This window comes from Hylobates moloch, unplaced genomic scaffold (assembly GCF_009828535.3).
Source record: "Hylobates moloch isolate HMO894 unplaced genomic scaffold, HMol_V3 SCAFFOLD_12, whole genome shotgun sequence".
NCBI lineage: Eukaryota > Metazoa > Chordata > Mammalia > Primates > Hylobatidae > Hylobates > Hylobates moloch.
This window is the reverse complement of record NW_026652287.1, coordinates 82339110-82357319: the sequence shown is the minus strand read 5'-3', so window position 1 is coordinate 82357319 and position 18210 is coordinate 82339110. Positions and strand designations below refer to the sequence as shown.

The 18210-nt window shown below is 33.5% G+C and overlaps 1 protein-coding gene across 2 annotated transcripts in view; it reads right to left on the bottom strand.

Annotated features, from left to right (window-relative positions):
- METTL25 (methyltransferase like 25) overlaps nt 1–18210 on the bottom strand; it is a 123086-nt gene that overhangs the window by 39516 nt on the left and 65360 nt on the right. The window contains exons 6-8 of one of the 2 annotated variants that reach the window (XM_032170853.2): nt 9074–9168; nt 5096–5125; nt 1025–1098 (exon numbers count right to left, since the gene is read on the bottom strand). In XM_032170853.2, coding sequence (XP_032026744.1) covers nt 1025–1098; nt 5096–5125; nt 9074–9168 — 199 coding nt within the window. The remainder of the gene's footprint in view (nt 1–1024; nt 1099–5095; nt 5126–9073; nt 9169–18210) is intronic. The other variant, XM_058425235.1, reaches the window with a different exon arrangement.

Genomic DNA, 18210 nt, shown 5'->3' with positions numbered 1-18210 from the left:
AACAGATTTGAGGTCTTTAAAGAAAGCAGGTAGTAAATATTTGAGTTGACATGAATTTGCACAATTTTATGGCTTTTTTCAAGAAGGTTAGCATCTTGGGGTAAATATAAGAGAAGGAACTAGTTTTCAGGAGCACATGAAAAATTCAGTTTTAGACATTTTGATGATATGGAAAAGAGAACAGAGACTGAGATACAGATTTGGGAGTTATCTACGTAGGAATGACAATTGAAAACAGTCTGTGTAGGTACTTGTATGTAGTAACTTCTATGAGTAAAAAGTGGATATTTTTTCTTACAGAGAAATAATAGCTAATCTAAAAATCCCTTTTATATCTTTTAATAAATGTGAATTGATTTTTGAGAACCTGAAAATTACCTTATTTTAATTTGCAGAATAATCCTATTATACCAAATAACTATCAGAATCCTAAAATTGTAATTAGCAAGAGAACATTCATAAAACCTGCCAGAATTACAAATGTATGCTTGAATACAACAGTTGTTGAACCAATATTATGAAAAAAATTCTCCTACCCCTTGCTTCTCTATATAAATAGTGCACTATTTAGGGGCAACAGGAACAAAACAAAACATATGTAGTGCTAGTATTCTACTGGCAGAGACCTGAAGGGCTATAATAGTTGTTTATGATCAATATTATGTTCTAATTAGAGTTAAGTGTTTATGCTGTACTGGATGTGAAACATTCTAAATATGACTCTTGCTCATATAATATTGTCACTGAACTACTTAATATTTTAATACTTCAAAAATTCTAAAGTACATTTTACATGGATTATTTTATCATTACAACAAGCTTTCAGGACAAGAAGGAATCATTAGAGCCCCCACTTTAATGATAATTAACCTAAGATACAGTTGTGTACTTGTTATTGACATTATGCTCAAATTCAAAGTTGCTTCTACTAATAACAGTGACCTGCATAAATTCACCTGAAGACGAAAAGTCACTTTACTTACAATATAACATAGTTATTCTTATTAAAATAAAATCCTCATACCATTTGGTGATGCCATAACAATCTTTAATAATATCCTGAAGAACAGCACGATAGAAGAGTGATTCAGTAGGCAGCTGAAAAAAATGTAGACATATATAAGCACAAGAAACAAAAAAAAAACAGAAATAAAACAAATACAAGAATGTTGGAACCATACGTGAATGTCAGAAACCTTTGTTGCTAAACACAGAGGATGACTTTATAATTTTTCCATTACAAGTGAAAGTGTTACCCTGAGGCTAATTCTCATTGTGAAAGTAATTCTGAAAAAAAAAAAAAAAAAAAAGAAACCATAAAAGAAACAGTAGTGAATAAGAAAGAAAAGTTATAATCAATGAACAATAAGCTAATGCCCAAATAGAGTCCTTATCAGTTAAAAATGAGAAATACTTTCAAGACCAACCAAGTCAGCTCTGGAGCATTTAAGAGTCAGGAAGGATATGTGTGAAAAAGAAGAGAATGTAGATTTGTCTTAATGGAGGTGGAATAAAGATACTAACAGCTAGGAGTCACACCAAGAAAGAAAGATACTACCCTAAGTAAAGAAATATAAAGATTTGTCTGAGGTCTGAAAGACAGTATTGGTTACTACAGAGTTGAAAAGTACAGCCTTGGAAAGAACATAGGATAAGAGATTGCACGTTGACAACGCTTCACTTCTTGCAGAAAGAGATATGCGAGATGTCCCATAAAGGTTCAAAGGTTTTTGAATGGAAAGAAGCAATAGCTGAAGAGAAGGGCTCCAATGAAGCATGATTGTTTCAAAAGAGCAGAAGGTAAAACATTACTATTTATAAAAGAGCACTTCACTGCAGCAACAGAATTACTCGAACTAAGAAACTACAAAAGTCACCAAAACCCTATGCACATCCCCACAGATCTCGATATTGATAGTATAGGAACATCCAACACAAAATAATGTCAGCAACAACAACCCAGCTCGCATGCAGTTATTATTTTTTTTTTAAATGAGTAAGAATAGAAGGAGGTCAACAATACGGAATGCTTTTAAGAAGTCAAATAAGGTAAAACTGAAAACTGTCCAATGACTGGTAAAGTTTTAAAGATATAATTCAGTGAAATGTGTATATCCATGGAGTTATCCTTTTGTAACTTTTATTATCCTTTGGAGTCCAAAACTGTCATTTTCACGTTTTCAACTAGAATAAATATGTTTGAATTCAGATGGAGTTTATAGCAAAATAAATTTTTCGTGCTCAGGCAGAAAACCTACTCTACTGCCCCTCTCCCTCATTTAACATTAACTTCTCATACTGTGCTGCTGAGACTACAAAAACTAAAAGTTGTGAGCTGAGGGTCAATCATTTTCCTTACATCTTCCCCTGATGGCACTGCCCTCTGAAGCCACTAGAGAACATCAGACTTGTAGACTCTTAGAGCACTGTGAAAGAATACAGGTTCTACCACTGGAAAGTAGGAATAGTGGGGATGCTGTTACAAATATCACAGTCCCCAAATAACTGCTAAAATAATTCACTGAAGGTAGACTCATATACATGTTTGAGTGCCCACACTAAAATTTGTAACTTTTCAAAGGCACAATTCTTATATAAAATCTCTTTCCAAATTTGTCACAAATGCCTTGAGACAAAAACTATGGATTTCAAAACTTAACTTTCCTTAAAAATTACACCAAAACATTTCATTTAGAATTTCTTAATCTCTGGATATATTTTCCACTTGAGATTTTCTCATCTTGAATAACTCTTTTCTACAGCACCAAAATCTCTATTTTATCGTCTGTCCGCCACTTCCTTAAAAATCCTTTCATTTATCTCATAAAAATGTTGAAATGCATTTTCAATATTAATACCTATTCTTATAACATTTTATTGAAATTCAAAGTCACTTTGGCAAATCTACTATTGCATGAATTGAAATATTAGTACTATAAATGGCTTACAAAGTTCTTAATTTTTTGTTTGACTAGCTATAATAGGTAAGTTTAATTTTATATGAAACTTCTAAAAATAGTTAAAATCTCTTCTTTCTCATGCCTTTGAACAAATTACATTAAATGGTATCAAGATAACTTTGAAATAAATATGTACTTATATTTTTATTAAAATGATTGTAAAATACAACAAAATAGAACAAGAAGTTCATTTTAAACAAGACAACATAAAAAACTGAACGCACAGAAAAATACAGCAGAACAGAATAAGTCCTCATTCTCAAGTTACTCTGAGTAAATAAGAGCTTTACAGCTGTTTCCTAAGACAAAGGGAAGAGGTTATAATATGCCTTCAAATGTGCATTCCTGGAATAACTAAGTTGGACTATCTATCCTGGTAAATACAGATGGGTAAGTGGAAAGGGAATCAATATCTCCTGAACAGTCTGTGCCTGACTATTCCAAGAATAAACTGGATGTGGCTCAGAGTTTACTTTATTTCCCTTAAGTGATACATTAACTTAACATTTTAATGCATTTTTAAAATGGGAGGGAACACAAAGTGTATACCCTTAAAGCATGTGTATCAGACATGCATTTTACAGGTCTAGTGGAAAGGGCGCTGAGTTGGAAGTCAGGGCTCTGCAATTAATTAAGGGAACTAGAACACACTATTAAACTTTTGCTATATATCATTCTCATGCAGGTTTAGGATAATACCCAACTGATAAGATTGAGTGTAAGTATGAGCAAACACTTGTAAAATTAAAAAACGCCACATGAATGCATTAGAGTATTATGAGAAAAGCTCTCTTTTTTTCCCCAGACCTCTAGAAAACCATTAAGTTGATATGTAGTATAGTAGTTAAGAGCTTGAACTGCAGACTCAGAGATTCAAGTCTCAGTCTTTGTTACCTTACAGTCTCTTCATGTGTATCATGGGATAATAAGAGTACATACTATATAGTACTATGTATTTATTATCTCAATGAGAAGATCTTTAAATAGTACTTTGGTAAGCTCTGTGTCAAATTTAGCTATTATTTTCATGATCATAATTATTAATTATCTATAACAGGAACAACAGTTGACATTTACTGAGCACTTACTATGTGTTAGACATTGTTTTAAGCACTGTACATTTTTCATTCACTTCATCCTAACAACCCTATAGGAAGGTATTATTATCACTCCTCTTTTTTCCCCTATTTTACAGATAAAGAAATTAAGCTACAGAGAAATTATGACATGTGTCCAAGGTCATTAACTAGTAAGTGATAAAGACATAATGCAAACCAGCAGTTTGTAACTAAAGTCCCACACACTTAAAGTCCCCAAACTCAAATGATTATCCTAACGCTAATGCCTTCAAAAGAATCAGATTTTATCAATTTTAAGATAGGCACAGTGAATATATTAAAAACATAATTACATACAAAATGCTTAACAATGTTCCTGGCCCAGAGTAATCACTCAGTAAATGATACTTGTTATTAAAATTATTTTTTAAATTATTATTTTTTAACAATTCAAACTGACACATTAATGTTCCTTGAACAAAAGCAAAAGAAAGATTTCTAAACTTTAGGTTAAATTTAAAAATTTTATGAAAGGGTCCAAAAACTCTTAAAAAAATCTGAATGTTTCCTGAACACAAGGTAAAGGATAAGACAATTACATGGATATTTGGGGGATTATATTTAACCTCTATCTCTAAGTGCAAACCCATTTGCCTACTGCAACTAATGGTTAATCAAGTCAGTAAAGAAAAAATTTATCAAACAACTGAAGTATGTGTTTTGGACTATATTTAAAATACAGTACTCAATAATATAGGTTATCTTTGCTTGAACTAAGCACATAAAAACCTAATTGTGAACAACAGCATTCTTCAGAAATATTTATAGACTGTTTAGTATAATACGAAGAAATGAGTAGTATAAGAGCATAAGGCAGAAATTTTCCTAAAAGCTCAAAAGTTCTGAAAAGTTCATTTCGCTTTTAAAGTAAACCTACAAAAAATGCACAAATTTGAATATGCATCTGGGACAAGATATTTATTAAATTCCATTAGGTTTTAAGTTCATCAGCAGGTCAAGTATGAAGAGTACTTGAGAGAAAAACTGTCATGTTCATCAGTTAACACTCTCACTTACCCCTTGGCCAGCTGCAACCCGCTCCAATGCCTTAAAGGGAAAAAAACAAGACAGATTGCTGATATATTGAGTCTTATCTTATAAGATTTATAAACACACTGTATAACAGTTTGTAAAACTGACATTTAGAAAGATTAATTATGTGATAATATGTAAGTTTATGCACTTAACAGTGTTAATATCATTAAAGAATGTTAACTAGTATGCTTGTGTAATTTAGAGCTAATTTATAATGGATGTGTGTCATATACACAAACACATATCCTTGAATGTCAATTCTAATTATACACAGTCCTTGAATTTCAGAAGGAATTAGAAAACAGGAAAGAAATGAAATCACATAGTCTTGGTTCATTTTTAGTGTAGCTAAAACAATCAAATAAATCCAACACTATTATTATGCACATATACAGACATAGATATATTTATATATTTTAACATATTTTCTCATAATTTTAATAAACATATGATTTCATCTTTTAGTGAATAAAAAAATCCAAATTATAATTAAAAACTTATTTTGGAAACCTATATGTATTTTTGGTCTGTGTGATCTACAAATTCAAATCAAGTTCACATATGATCAAGTGCCAGGTAGAAGAGAAAGTAACACGTATTTTTACAATTTTATATATACCGGTTTTTACATTTATATTTATTTAAAATCCAAAATTTTTTTACAAAATATTTCCTAACATTTATAATAAATACTCATAATTCAAAATATATGAAAGATTTGTCATAATTTAAATATGGAATACAGTCTTCTGAAACTTTGAGTTTTTAGATATATTTCCAAATATATATAATTTTTAGCTAAATTTTATTTTAAAAAGTTTAAATTAGGAAACATTTCAAACACAGAAAAGTAATAAATGTATAAGAGATGTGCATATACTTGATACTCAAATTTAAAATACCCATATTTGCTTCAGGTTTTTATATTTTCATAAATGAAACTGTTTACATATAGCTAAATCACACACTTTAAAAATAAAAAGATAATTTACAATATCTTTTTGTAAGTATAAGAGTAATTTTTGTAGATATACAAGATCACTATCAAGATAAGTAACTTTCCTCAAATTGCATAGCTAGTTAGCAAAGAACTGAGCAAGAACTAAAAACTTGTTATTTGAATCCTGGTTTATCATGCCCTCACACTATGTGGAGTTAGTGGGAAAAAGAGTTCATTGCATGAAAACTGGCTTCGCAGAAATGGTTTGAAGAAAAAGAACGTAATATTCCCATTTACTTGAAGGATACTTTCACTGAACATCTACAGCCAAGTAGAATGTCATGAATACAGGAGACAGCTATTACATAATTTTCATATTATGTTAAACAGCAACAGGTCCAGAACAGATTTATCCTTGAAGATAACAATGAGTTTTCATTTATGGTACTCCTTGTGCTAATTTCAGATTAGATTTTTCTTATAAATTTTCCTAAAGGCCAAACTGAATTTAAAAAAATAGGCTATTTAAAAAGAGGTGATTTGGTGTCCATAAAAATATCATATACCCCAAGACTGCTTTTGGTATGTGTTGCCGATGAGCTTAATTTAGAAATAGAAATAATAAATTGTGATTACATAATAAAAGGTAATCAGATAGGTGATTAAAAAGTGTTTTGCAAACATTAACACTGTTCTTGAACAATGAACAAAGAGGATGAAGAAAACATACCAAGCATTCATTTCATACTGGTCTGGAATAATTTAGAAGTTTTATCAGGCTTAACGTATGCTAATGATATTGCTCTAATTTAATTAATATTTTGTGTCTGGTTAGTATCCTTAACTGTTTATCTGAAAGCATTCCCCAGAAAACCCAGCAAAGTATCTTTTTTTTTTCTTTAAAGAAGACCACCTAAGCTTTGAATATTTTTCAAAAATGTCAGTTATGGAGCAAAAGGCAATAAAATAAGATATATTAAAAGAATTATTCCTTAGATTTTCCAACATTACTTTGGAATCAAAAAATAAGACAAGGTGGACATGGGTTGGGATGGAGCTAAGGAGAAGGGCATTCCATGGGCAGCTGACATTGATCAGGGCAAGTTAAGGCCAGCATGGTCTGCTAATTCTATATTTACAGAATTTATTTTCCAAAGTATTTGCTTTGGTTCTCTGAATGTTTATTTTAATAGAAATAATTCTTTTTTATGGATACAATATATTCTTTTGTCTTTCTAAGGGATATTACATAGTTCTTTTCCTTTAGATAGTCTACATTTCTTCCCAGATGCTTTTTCTTTTTTTAAATCTAATCTCTTTTTTTTTTTTTTTGTTAGACTTCCCTTAGATATGTATTGACTCTTGGCTTTCTGTTAATAATTAAAATGAGGATAACATAAATCTGATTAAAAGTCTTTTGCTTATGAGTGAGGACTGTTAGTTGTGGGTCTCACCACAGGGGGATAGATCTATCTTGTTACATTGTGAAATCCCTGATGCCAATATCTTGAGGTCTTTTCTCTGAGGCTACATTCACTTTATAAAGACTATTTCAATTTCTTGCATCAAGGGTATAACACTGGCTATAAGCATTTTGATGCTCAAGTTATCCCAAGAAGAACCTGTCATTCTAACAAGACCTTGAACAAGTACCATTTACTAGAGAGTGAGAGAACAAGACAAATTTCCAGAAAAGTAGTTTAAGTGGGACTACCAAAGGAAATTATTATGTTAGCATAAATACATTTCTAAGATAATTCTAGTATATAACTTAGAACACTGGCACACTATTTCTTATATTGCTACGTAACAGGCATAGAAATAATGGGTCCTAAAAGAATTAGTTTATCTTGCAGTTGGACATTAAACATATTATTTAATCAACTGTAATTTATTTTATTTTACTTTGTCAAAGATTTTATTGCATAAATTTAAAGTGTACAACATGTTTATATATATATATATAGACAGTTCCCAACTTTCAACTTTGCAGTAGTGCAAAAGTGATATGCATTCAGTAGATACTATAATTTGAATACTCACACAACCATTCTATTTTTCACTTTCCATACAGTTTTCAATAAATTGCATGAGATATTCAGCACTTTATTATAAAACAGGCTTTGTGTTAGACGATTTTACCCAACTGTAGGTTAATGTTTAAATGTTCTGACCATGTTTAAAGTAGGCTAAGTTACGCTATGATATTTGGTAAGTTAGGTGTATTAAGTGCATTTCTGTCTGTAGTTTCAACGTATGAAGGGTTTATTGGGACATAACCCCATCATAAGCTGAGCAGCATCTATATCTAGTGAAATGATTATAATAGGTAAGCAATTTATTAATAACATATCCACCATCTTACATAATTACCGTTTGTGTGTGTGTGCAGTAAGAGCACCTAAAATCTACTCTCAGAAGATTTCCAGTATATAATACAATATTAACTATAGTCCTTATGTTGTTCTTTAGATCTCTAAATTTATTAATTCTACATAGCTGCAGTATTTTAATTTTCTGATAACACAAAAATCACTTACATTATTTAACTCATTTCTTTGTAAACTGACATAGTGCCATGAACAGAGAACATTATGGGCTAGAGTGTTCTAGGTCTGAGGGCACTAGTCAAATGCAGCACAATAAATATTTTATTTAATTAGATAGTTACTTAATATCTCAATTAGCTTAATATTTTTCCTATTCTATAAAAATTTAGGAAACCAAATGATCTGCCAGGAAGAAACACAAACCACAAAGCATTGGATAAAGTATTGAACACTTTACATTATATTTTATATAATAATTAAAATACTTCTATATAATTTTATCATGACACTGCATGTAGAGTGGATATTGTTTAAAGGGCAAGTCATTTTTTTCTTATAATTTCCAATGCACAAAAGCATTAATGAGGATGTTCTGCAAAATTTGGCATTGAATGCATGATACTAGCCAAAAATAATAAATTCTACAACATCTGGATAAAGCTGTTACTCCAGGAAAAAATATAACCATACCAAACATGCTGACATTCTGGCATTACGACCACAGCACCATCTCTCTTCCTTTAAATAGTGGCACATTGGAAATCCCCACTTTTCCTGAGTACGTTCTGCAGATGGGGGAAAAATACAGATTATTTAAATAAAATTCTTCCTTTTTCAGTTAAAATAAATAATCTACCAAGAAAACAAATCAGTCATTGAGAAAGTAAAAACAGTAGTTAAACATGGAAATGGTGATGTTTAACAGTTCATTCCAGTTTGTTACTTGAAAGCATACAAATGTTATGAAAATGGTATTTGCTCAACACAGCTGCTTTGTGTTTAAATTCCAAGTCTGGTACCAACCAATTTGCCAAAACAATTTCTCTAAGATTTAGCAATTTAAAATGCAAATACTCTTGATATTCAATATAACTATATGAGATAAGTAATGAGATATTGAAAATTTATTGCTGACCTGACTTTTTAAAAATGATTTATCAAATGTGACATTTGGCAATTTATTATAGAACAATATAAATTCATTCCTAACAATGTTGAAGCATCAGATTTTTTCTTTTAGCCACTATGTTCCCCTTTCAGAAAAAGAACAGCTGTACAGGCTCTTATTCCTTCATTATATTAACAGATTATAATATTTTCAACTATGACCCAATTCAGCTCAATTGCACCTATGTTTTACAACAAAAACAAAAATCAATGTTCATTACTTAATCACATATCTACTGCTCAACGTACAGAGTTACACATGCAACTTGGTGATGTTAAAATTTCTGATGTAGAACTATTAGTTCCACAGGGTTTTTGAAAAGAAAAAGAAAGCAATTTCTATTTTAAATTAAGACCTGGAAAATTTTATTTAAAACAAACCCAGTGACAATTTTAAAAAAGTTGAGATAAACATAAATATTAATTTATATTATATTATAAAAAGTAAAATAAAATAAAAACAAAAAGGTGCTTTGTAAGAAAATGTAATTGGGATACATTCCCCCAAATAAACTTCTGTACCATGAGGGATCGGATGACTTTTGATTAAAAGAGAACAAGTTTGAATTTTACAACCATAGCCTATGAAAGATGTTACAATCATAGCCTATCCAGATGTTCAGGTATTAAATAAAAATTTATAACAGACCCTACTGATAATCAGATGGAAAATATGGACCATCCTCCCTAGGAATATAAATAATAATACAAATAAACAACTCAACAGCAAAACAACTAATCCACTTAAAATGTAGCCAAAGGATCTGAACAGACATTTCTGAAAAGTTGGCATATAAATGGCCAACAGGTGTATGAAAAAATGCTGAACATCACTAATCATCAGAGAAATGCAAATCATGTAGCCATATGAAAAACAGCATGGAGGTTTCTCAAAAAAACAAAAACAGAACTACCATACATACAAGCCAGAAATTCCATTACTGGATATTTATCCAAAGGAAAATAATCAATTATCTCAAAAGGATATCTACAACATGTTTATTGCAGCACTATTCACAGTAGCAAAGATATGAAATCATCCTAAGTATCCATCAACAGATGAATAGATATAAGTAAGGAAAATGTGGTATATATATACACAATAGAGTATTATTTGGTCAAAAAAAAGAAATCCTACATTTGCAGCAATATGGGTAGAAATAGAAGTCACTGTGTTAAGTGAAATAAGCCAGGCACAGAAAGGCAAATATCGCACATTCTCACTCATATGTGAGAGCTAAAAATATTATCTCATGGAGATAAGGAGTAGAATGACAGTTACCAGAGGCTGGGAGGGGTATATGTGCTGTGGGGAGAGGTAGATGAAGAGAGGTAGATTAATTGGTACAAACATACAACTGGATTGAAGAAATAAGTCTTAATATTCGATAGCACAGTAAGGTGGCTATAGTTAACAACAATATATTGTATATTTAAAAACAGCTAGAAGAGATTTGAAATGTTCCCAATACACAGAAATGATAAATGCTTGAAGTGATGGATATCCTGAATACCCAGGCTTGATCATTACACATTCTGTGCATTTATCAAAATATCACATATACCCTGTAAATATGTACAAATATTATGTATCAATAAAAATGCTAGTATTTACACAGCACTTAACATTGAGACACTATTGTAAGTCCTTTAAATGTATTAACTAGCTTCAGTTCCTAGAACAATTCTGTGAAGTAGGTATACTATTATTCTCATATTCCAAATAGGGAAACTGAGCACAGACAGACAGGTTAAGTCAACTGCCTTACTTACAAATCAAGCACAAGGGAGAGCTGGAATTTAAACTCAGGCAATCTGAATCCAGAACTCATGTTCTTAAACACTCATGCTATATAAACATACATTAACAAACAATTTCACTTACAATTGCATAGGACTTATAGAGCCTTTGCAGCCTATCCAGGTCCTAGGGACTCTGGGCTACTTCTTCTATTTCCAAGATGACTTCAAAGACTGGTTTGGGTTTTACTGAAGCCTTTATGATTTAAGTGAGACATGATTATTGCTAAATGAAAGGGTTACAATAAGTATTTTATTTTTTTCCTGACAAATAAAAAGAGAAATACAGATCTCACTGTAAAAAGTAAAGGGCTAGAAAGACGGGGGTGTGCTATTTTATTCAAACTGGTTTATTACTAACCAATAAAACAGCTACTCCTCCCTTTACCCATCCATTCTCTCCTTGTTCCTAGTAGTAACAGAGAACTCAACTGTTGAGATTAGAGGCTGCAATTCTCAGATTTCCATGCAGCTACTAGGATAGCTATATGATTAGGTTGTGGCCAACTGAATGTGGGCAGAAATTATGTGCGCAAATTCCAGGTCATGTACTTAAAAGGGATGGGGGGAGTATGTTCTTTCACCCACACTTTCTACCCCTACCTGCTTATTTAATTTCTTTTCTGTCTGGAATGTGTTCGTGGTGCCAAGCAAACTAAGACCACGCAAACAAGAGCAGCAGAGAGTAGAGCAACAAAACAGAAGAACCTTCAGTTCCTATAAGACTTTTTGGTACAGAGCTTCTAGCGCAGCTCTACTTGTTGACCTCTGAATTGAAATATAAATGTCCCTGTGTCTTGTTTAAGTCACTGTTACTTTGGTCCTAAATCTATTTTACATTTAAATCTTCATCTTAATGTTTGCCAAACTTTTTATAGCTCAGCACTCTTGGAATATAGCAAAATTTGTATATCACACTAGAATAAACAGATGATGATTGTGGTCACAGGCAAAACCCAGGGAACAAGGGAAACAATATCTCAGGAATACCCATAAAACATCTCTGTTCTAATTAACACAGAAGTCTTTTTCTGAGGGTGTGCTATTTGAGCAGAGATTTAAATCTAATAAAGAAGCATGCCATAAGGATGAGAGGAAGATTTAATGAAATATGAAACAAAAATTTAAAAACTGAGCTTCCAGTAGGATATAGTTACTCTCCAAAACAGAGAATATATTACAACTTAAAATAATTGACTAGCAATTTTTTAACCCCTTCTAATATACTAACCAAATACCTACAAACAAACAAATTTGTAACACTGGAAGAAAAAGAGAGGAAAGTCAACGTAGTGCAGAATTATGAAAAGAATCCAAAAAAATTGATTTGTAATGAAAGGTATAATTAGTGGACCATCACTGCTCTGCAATTTACCTTAGGCTGCCAGGAAAAAAGCTTGTGTACTTTCCTGAGAACAGGGAGAGAGGTCTTCCCTCAGTGATAATCTAAAGAAAACTTGGGCTAGAAAAAATACTACTTAACATTAGATTGAAAGGGGTACAACATATATGAAAAATACACTACACCGGAAAGGGTATATTATTAGAAGGAAAAATCTAATACAAGAAACCCATAGCCAAGTATACTCCCAAATTTTTGACCCACAGAAACTATGAAAGATACTAAATAATTGTTGTGGCTATAAGCCATTGAGTTTTGGGGTGATTTCTTACACAACATTAGATAACACACACAGTCTACAATTAGCAACGAGAAGTATGGAGGCTTATTCCATACAAAGAATGTGGGGGAGAAATCCACTGCTTGAGGAGTATAGGCAGTGTGCTTCATTACAAGAGCTAGGTTGTGATTAGGTAGGAAAATAAAGAAACTTTCAGAGAATAGGCAATATATATAGGCAATTTTGATAATGACTGACTGTGAATTCCAGAAAATGGGATACTTAGTCAAAACCAAGGGCTTATGGAGATACCTTTGATTAGGGTCCTAGAAATAAGAAATGAGCTGTGAGTCCTCAGGCTCTCGTGGTACCTAATATGAATAGGGATAAAAGGCATGATGGGATTAGTTCTCAGAGTTCTAGAGACAAAGTGGTGAAGCTGTAAGTGTTGTGGTAGAGGGAAGATGCGGTGAAAATTTTTCCATGGGAACAGAGTTCTGGGCTTCCCAAATGACTTCTGGTGATAAAGGGAAGATATGGGCAGAGAAACACAGGATTCCTGGGATCCCTCTTGTTTCCAGGTGATACAGATGGAAGCCAGCAAGGGAGCCATCACACCTGGAGCCCATGGGGCTGTCTTTAGAGAAGTGGAGCATAATAAAAGATGGTCTTACTTCAAATATGTTTCCTGACTTGCGCTGATGAAGATTATAAGGCTGAAGGAGGGTTATGGTCTCCCTTAGAACTCATAAAGCTACTATTTACCACCACAACGAAGGCTGACAGAGGGTACTCAACCCGTGTGTAAGAGAGCTCCCTCTTAAATATTTAACGACGTATGAAGGACAGAAGGGCAGTCTTACTTGATGCACCTGGCTCCCTGAATTCCTATCCAAAACACCTGGGAACTTTAAGCTACAACTGCAGTTTACAGGAACTGCCAGCCTTGGCTCAAAGCTATATGAAAACACATCACCCCTCCGGACACCACGCGGTTACATAACCATCTTGAAGTTTTCTGAATCTGGGTAACAGTTTCCTCTGTGGTTGAGATCACAGTGGCCTCACACCTTTGCTCTTTATCTAATGGAGTTAAGTGCAAACAACTGATAAGGAGGCAGCAAACCCTCAAAGTCAAACAAAGCCTTTTATGTAGATCCTCAATATTATCTTCAGAATCTGTTTCATTAGTTTCATTCTGTCTGCAGTGAGGACTGAAGCTCCCTCATATGACCTGAATCAAAGTTAGAGTTCACCATTTCTACTTTTATGTATCAGTCTTCTCTTTGCGTTCATATACCCATATTCAAATCTAATCAAATTGAGCATTAATCACCCTTTATCAGTGAATCAAATTGTTTCCCCTAGCCTCACTTCCATAATTTTGAAATAGATGAAGTCTCTTGTTTTCTCTCCCATTTCTTAGTATTTCTTGCAAGCTTTAGAAACAATAATCTCTTAATTTTAGAGACTGTACTAGATATTCCTTCTTGTGTTAATATCATTATCCACTTAATTAAACAAGCTTGAACTTTAGAAACATTTTCCATTATTCTAAATTCTTATACATACATCCTCTTAATTATACTTCTTTTCCATATTCAGTCTTCATTAGCTACTAACTTGGTAATGCAATACCTACTCATTAAATCTTTTGTCGCTTTGTTTTGGTCTTCTTGCCCATCCTCTATACTAAGAGCAATATTATCTTTCTAAAACACACACATTAACCATGTCAGCAGCAGCTCTTGTTTCCCTCAACAGTGTAATCTATGAGAACAAACACAATGGGTTAAAAAATACTGCAGATTTCTGGAAACTCTTGATACCCCATTCATTAAACAATCTCTTCATCTGGCTTCCACAATACCATTCTTTCTTATTTGTGGCCTTAATTCTCTTTATACTCCCTTGCTGACTCATTACATCCTATCTGCCTACGAAATGTTCCTGTGGTTTTCTCTTGCCACTCTCCACATCCCTTTAATACTTTCTTTGAACAAAGGCTCAAAAACTCAAATGCCTGCAGTGGTTAAACACATGTATACAGTGGTAGGTAGGATGTAATAGGTATAAACCTATTTGTATGGTAACCAAGTACCACATCTGCTGGGTCCTACTGCTTTTTACAGCACAAGGTGGGCATAATAAAACTGCCCAAATTGCCCAAAATTAGTCTGTGAGCACCCTCTGTCAGTGATAGCCAATTTGTAACCCTTGCACTACCTATACTCTTCCCCTAACTATACTCTTTCTCTAGGATATCTTCTCTATACCGCAATACACAACGATAATTTTTATATTAGTTTTCTCAGGCTGCAGTAACAAAATAACCACAAACTGGCTGGCTTAAGACAACAGAAATTTATTGTCTCGCAAATCTGGATGCCAGGAGTCAAAAATCAAGCTGTTGGCTAGGCCACAGACCCTCTGAAGGCTCTAGGGAAGAATACTTCATTGTTTCTTCCATTACCAGTTTCTGGTGATTACTAGTAATCTTTGTCATTTTCTACCTGTCTTCACGTAGCAGTTTTCTCTCTGTGTCTCTCTGTGTGCACTCTCCTAGGATATCAATCATTGGAATTAGGGCCCACCCAATCCAGTATGATGACTCTATCTTAACTAATTAAATTTGCAAAGACCCAGTTTTCAAATAAGGTCATATTCTGAAGTTCTTCATGAACATGACTTTTTGGGAGATATTAATCAACCCATTACCATTCCTAAATTATATCTGGAAACCTATACTCTTCTGTGAGATCTGGTTTTGCATTATCAATATCCTTTATATAAATATATTGTTTTATATTATACTTTAAGCTCTAGGGTACATGTGCACAACGTGCAGGTTTGTTACCTATGTATACATGTGCCATGTTGGTGTGCTGCACCCATTAACTTGTCAATTACATTAGGTATATCTCCTAATGCTATCTCTCCCCGCTACCCCCACCCAACAACAGGCCCCACTGTGTGATGTTCCCCTTCCTGTGTCCATGTGTTCTCATTGTTCAATTCCCACCTAAGAGTGAGAATATGCGATGTTTGATTTTCTGTCCTTGCAATAGTTTGCTCAGAATGATGGTTTCCAGCTTCATCCATGTCCCTACAAAGGACATAAACTCATCAATTTTTACGGCTGCATAGTATTCCATGGTGTATATGTGCCATATTTTCTTAATCCAGTCTATCATTGTTAGACATTTGGGTTGGTTCCAAGTCTTTGCTATTGTGAATAGTGCCACAATAAACATACGTGTGCATGTGTCTTTATAGCAGCATGATTTCTAATCCTTTGGGTATATACCCAGTAATGGGATGGCTGGGTCAAATGGTATTTCTAGTTCTAGATCCCTGAGGAATTGCCACACTGTCTTCCACAATGGTTGAACTAGTTTACAGTCCCACCAACAGAGTAAAAGTGCTCCTATTTCTCCACATCCTCTCCAGCACCTGTTGTTTCCTGACTTTTTAATGATCACCATTCTAACTGGCATAAGATGATATCTCATCGTGGTTTTGATTTGCATTTGTCTGATGGCCAGTGATGATGAGCATTTTTTCTTGCGTCTGTTGGCTGCATAAATGTCTTTTGAAAAGTGTCTGTTCATGTCCTTCACCCACTTTTTGATGGGGTTATTTTTTTTCTTGTAAATTTGTTTGAGTTCTTTGTAGATTCTGGGTATTAGCCCTTTGTCAGATGGGTAGATTGCAAAAATTTTCTCCCATTCTGTAGGTTGCCTGTTCACTCTGATGGTAGTTTCTTTTGCTGTGCAGAAGCTCTTTAGTTTAATTAGACTCCATTTGTCAATTTTGGCTTTTGTTGCCATTGCTTTTGGTGTTTAGACATGAAGTCCTTGTCCATGCCTATGTCCTGAATGGTATTGCCTAGGTTTTCTTCTAGGGTTTTTATGGTTTTAGGTCTAACATGTAAGTCTTTAATCCATCTTGAATTAACTTTTGTATAAAGTGTAAGGAAGGGATCCAGTTTCAGCTTTCTACATATGGCTAGCCAGTTTTCCCAGCACAATTTATTAAACAGGGAATGCTTTCTCCATTTCTTGTTTTTGTCAGGTTTGTCAAAGATCAGATACTTGTAGATGTGTGGTATTATTTCTGAGGGCTCTGTTCTGTTCTATTGGTCTATATATCTGTTTTGGTACCAGTACCATGCTGTTTTGTTTACTGTAGCCTTGCAGTATAGTTTGAAGTCAGGTAGCATGATGCCTCCAGCTTTGTTCTTTTGGCTTAGGATTGACTTGGCAATGTGGACTCTTTTTTGGTTCCATATGAACTTTAAAGTAGTTTCTTCCCAATCTGTGAAGAAAATCATTGGTAGCTTGATGGGGATGGCATTGAATCCATAAATTACCTTGGGAAGTATGGCCATTTTCCTGATATTGATTCTTCCTATCCATGAACATGGAATGTTCTTCCATTTGTTTGTATGTTCTTTTATTTAGTTGAGCAGTGGTTTGTAGTTCTCCTTGAAGAGGTCCTTCACATCCCTTGTAAGTTGGATTCCTAGGTATTTTATTCTCTTTGAAGCAATTGTGAATGGGAGTTCACTCATGATTTGCCTCTCTGTCTGTTATTGGTGTACAAGAATGCTTGTGATTTTTGCATATTGATTTTGTATCCTGAGACTTTGCTGAAGTTGCTTATCAGCTTAAGGAGATTTTGGGCTGAGACGATGGGGTTTTCTAAATATACAGTCATGTCATCTGCAAACAGGGACAATTTGACTTCCCCTTTTCCTAATTGAATACCCTTTGTTTCTTTCTCCTGCCTGATTGCCCTGGCCAGAACTTCCAACACTATGTTGAATAGGAGTGGTGAGAGAGGGTATCCCTGTCTTGTGCCAGTTTTCAAAGGGCATGCTTCCAGTTTTTGCCCATTCAGTATGATATTGGCTGTGAGTTTGTCATAAATAGCTCTTATTATTTTGAGATACGTCCCATCAATACCTAATTTATTGAGAGTTTTTAGCATGAAGAGATGTTGAATTTTGTCAAAGGCCTTTTCTGCATCTATTGAGATAATCATGTGGTTTTTGTCTTTGGTTCTGTTTATATGCTGGATTATGTTTATTGACTTGCGTATGTTGAACCAGCCTTGCATCCCAGGGATGAAGCCCACTTGACTGTGGTGGATGAGCTTTTTGATGTGCTGCTGCATTCGGTTTGCCAATATTTTATTAAGGATTTTTGCATCAATGTTCATCAGGGATATTGGTCT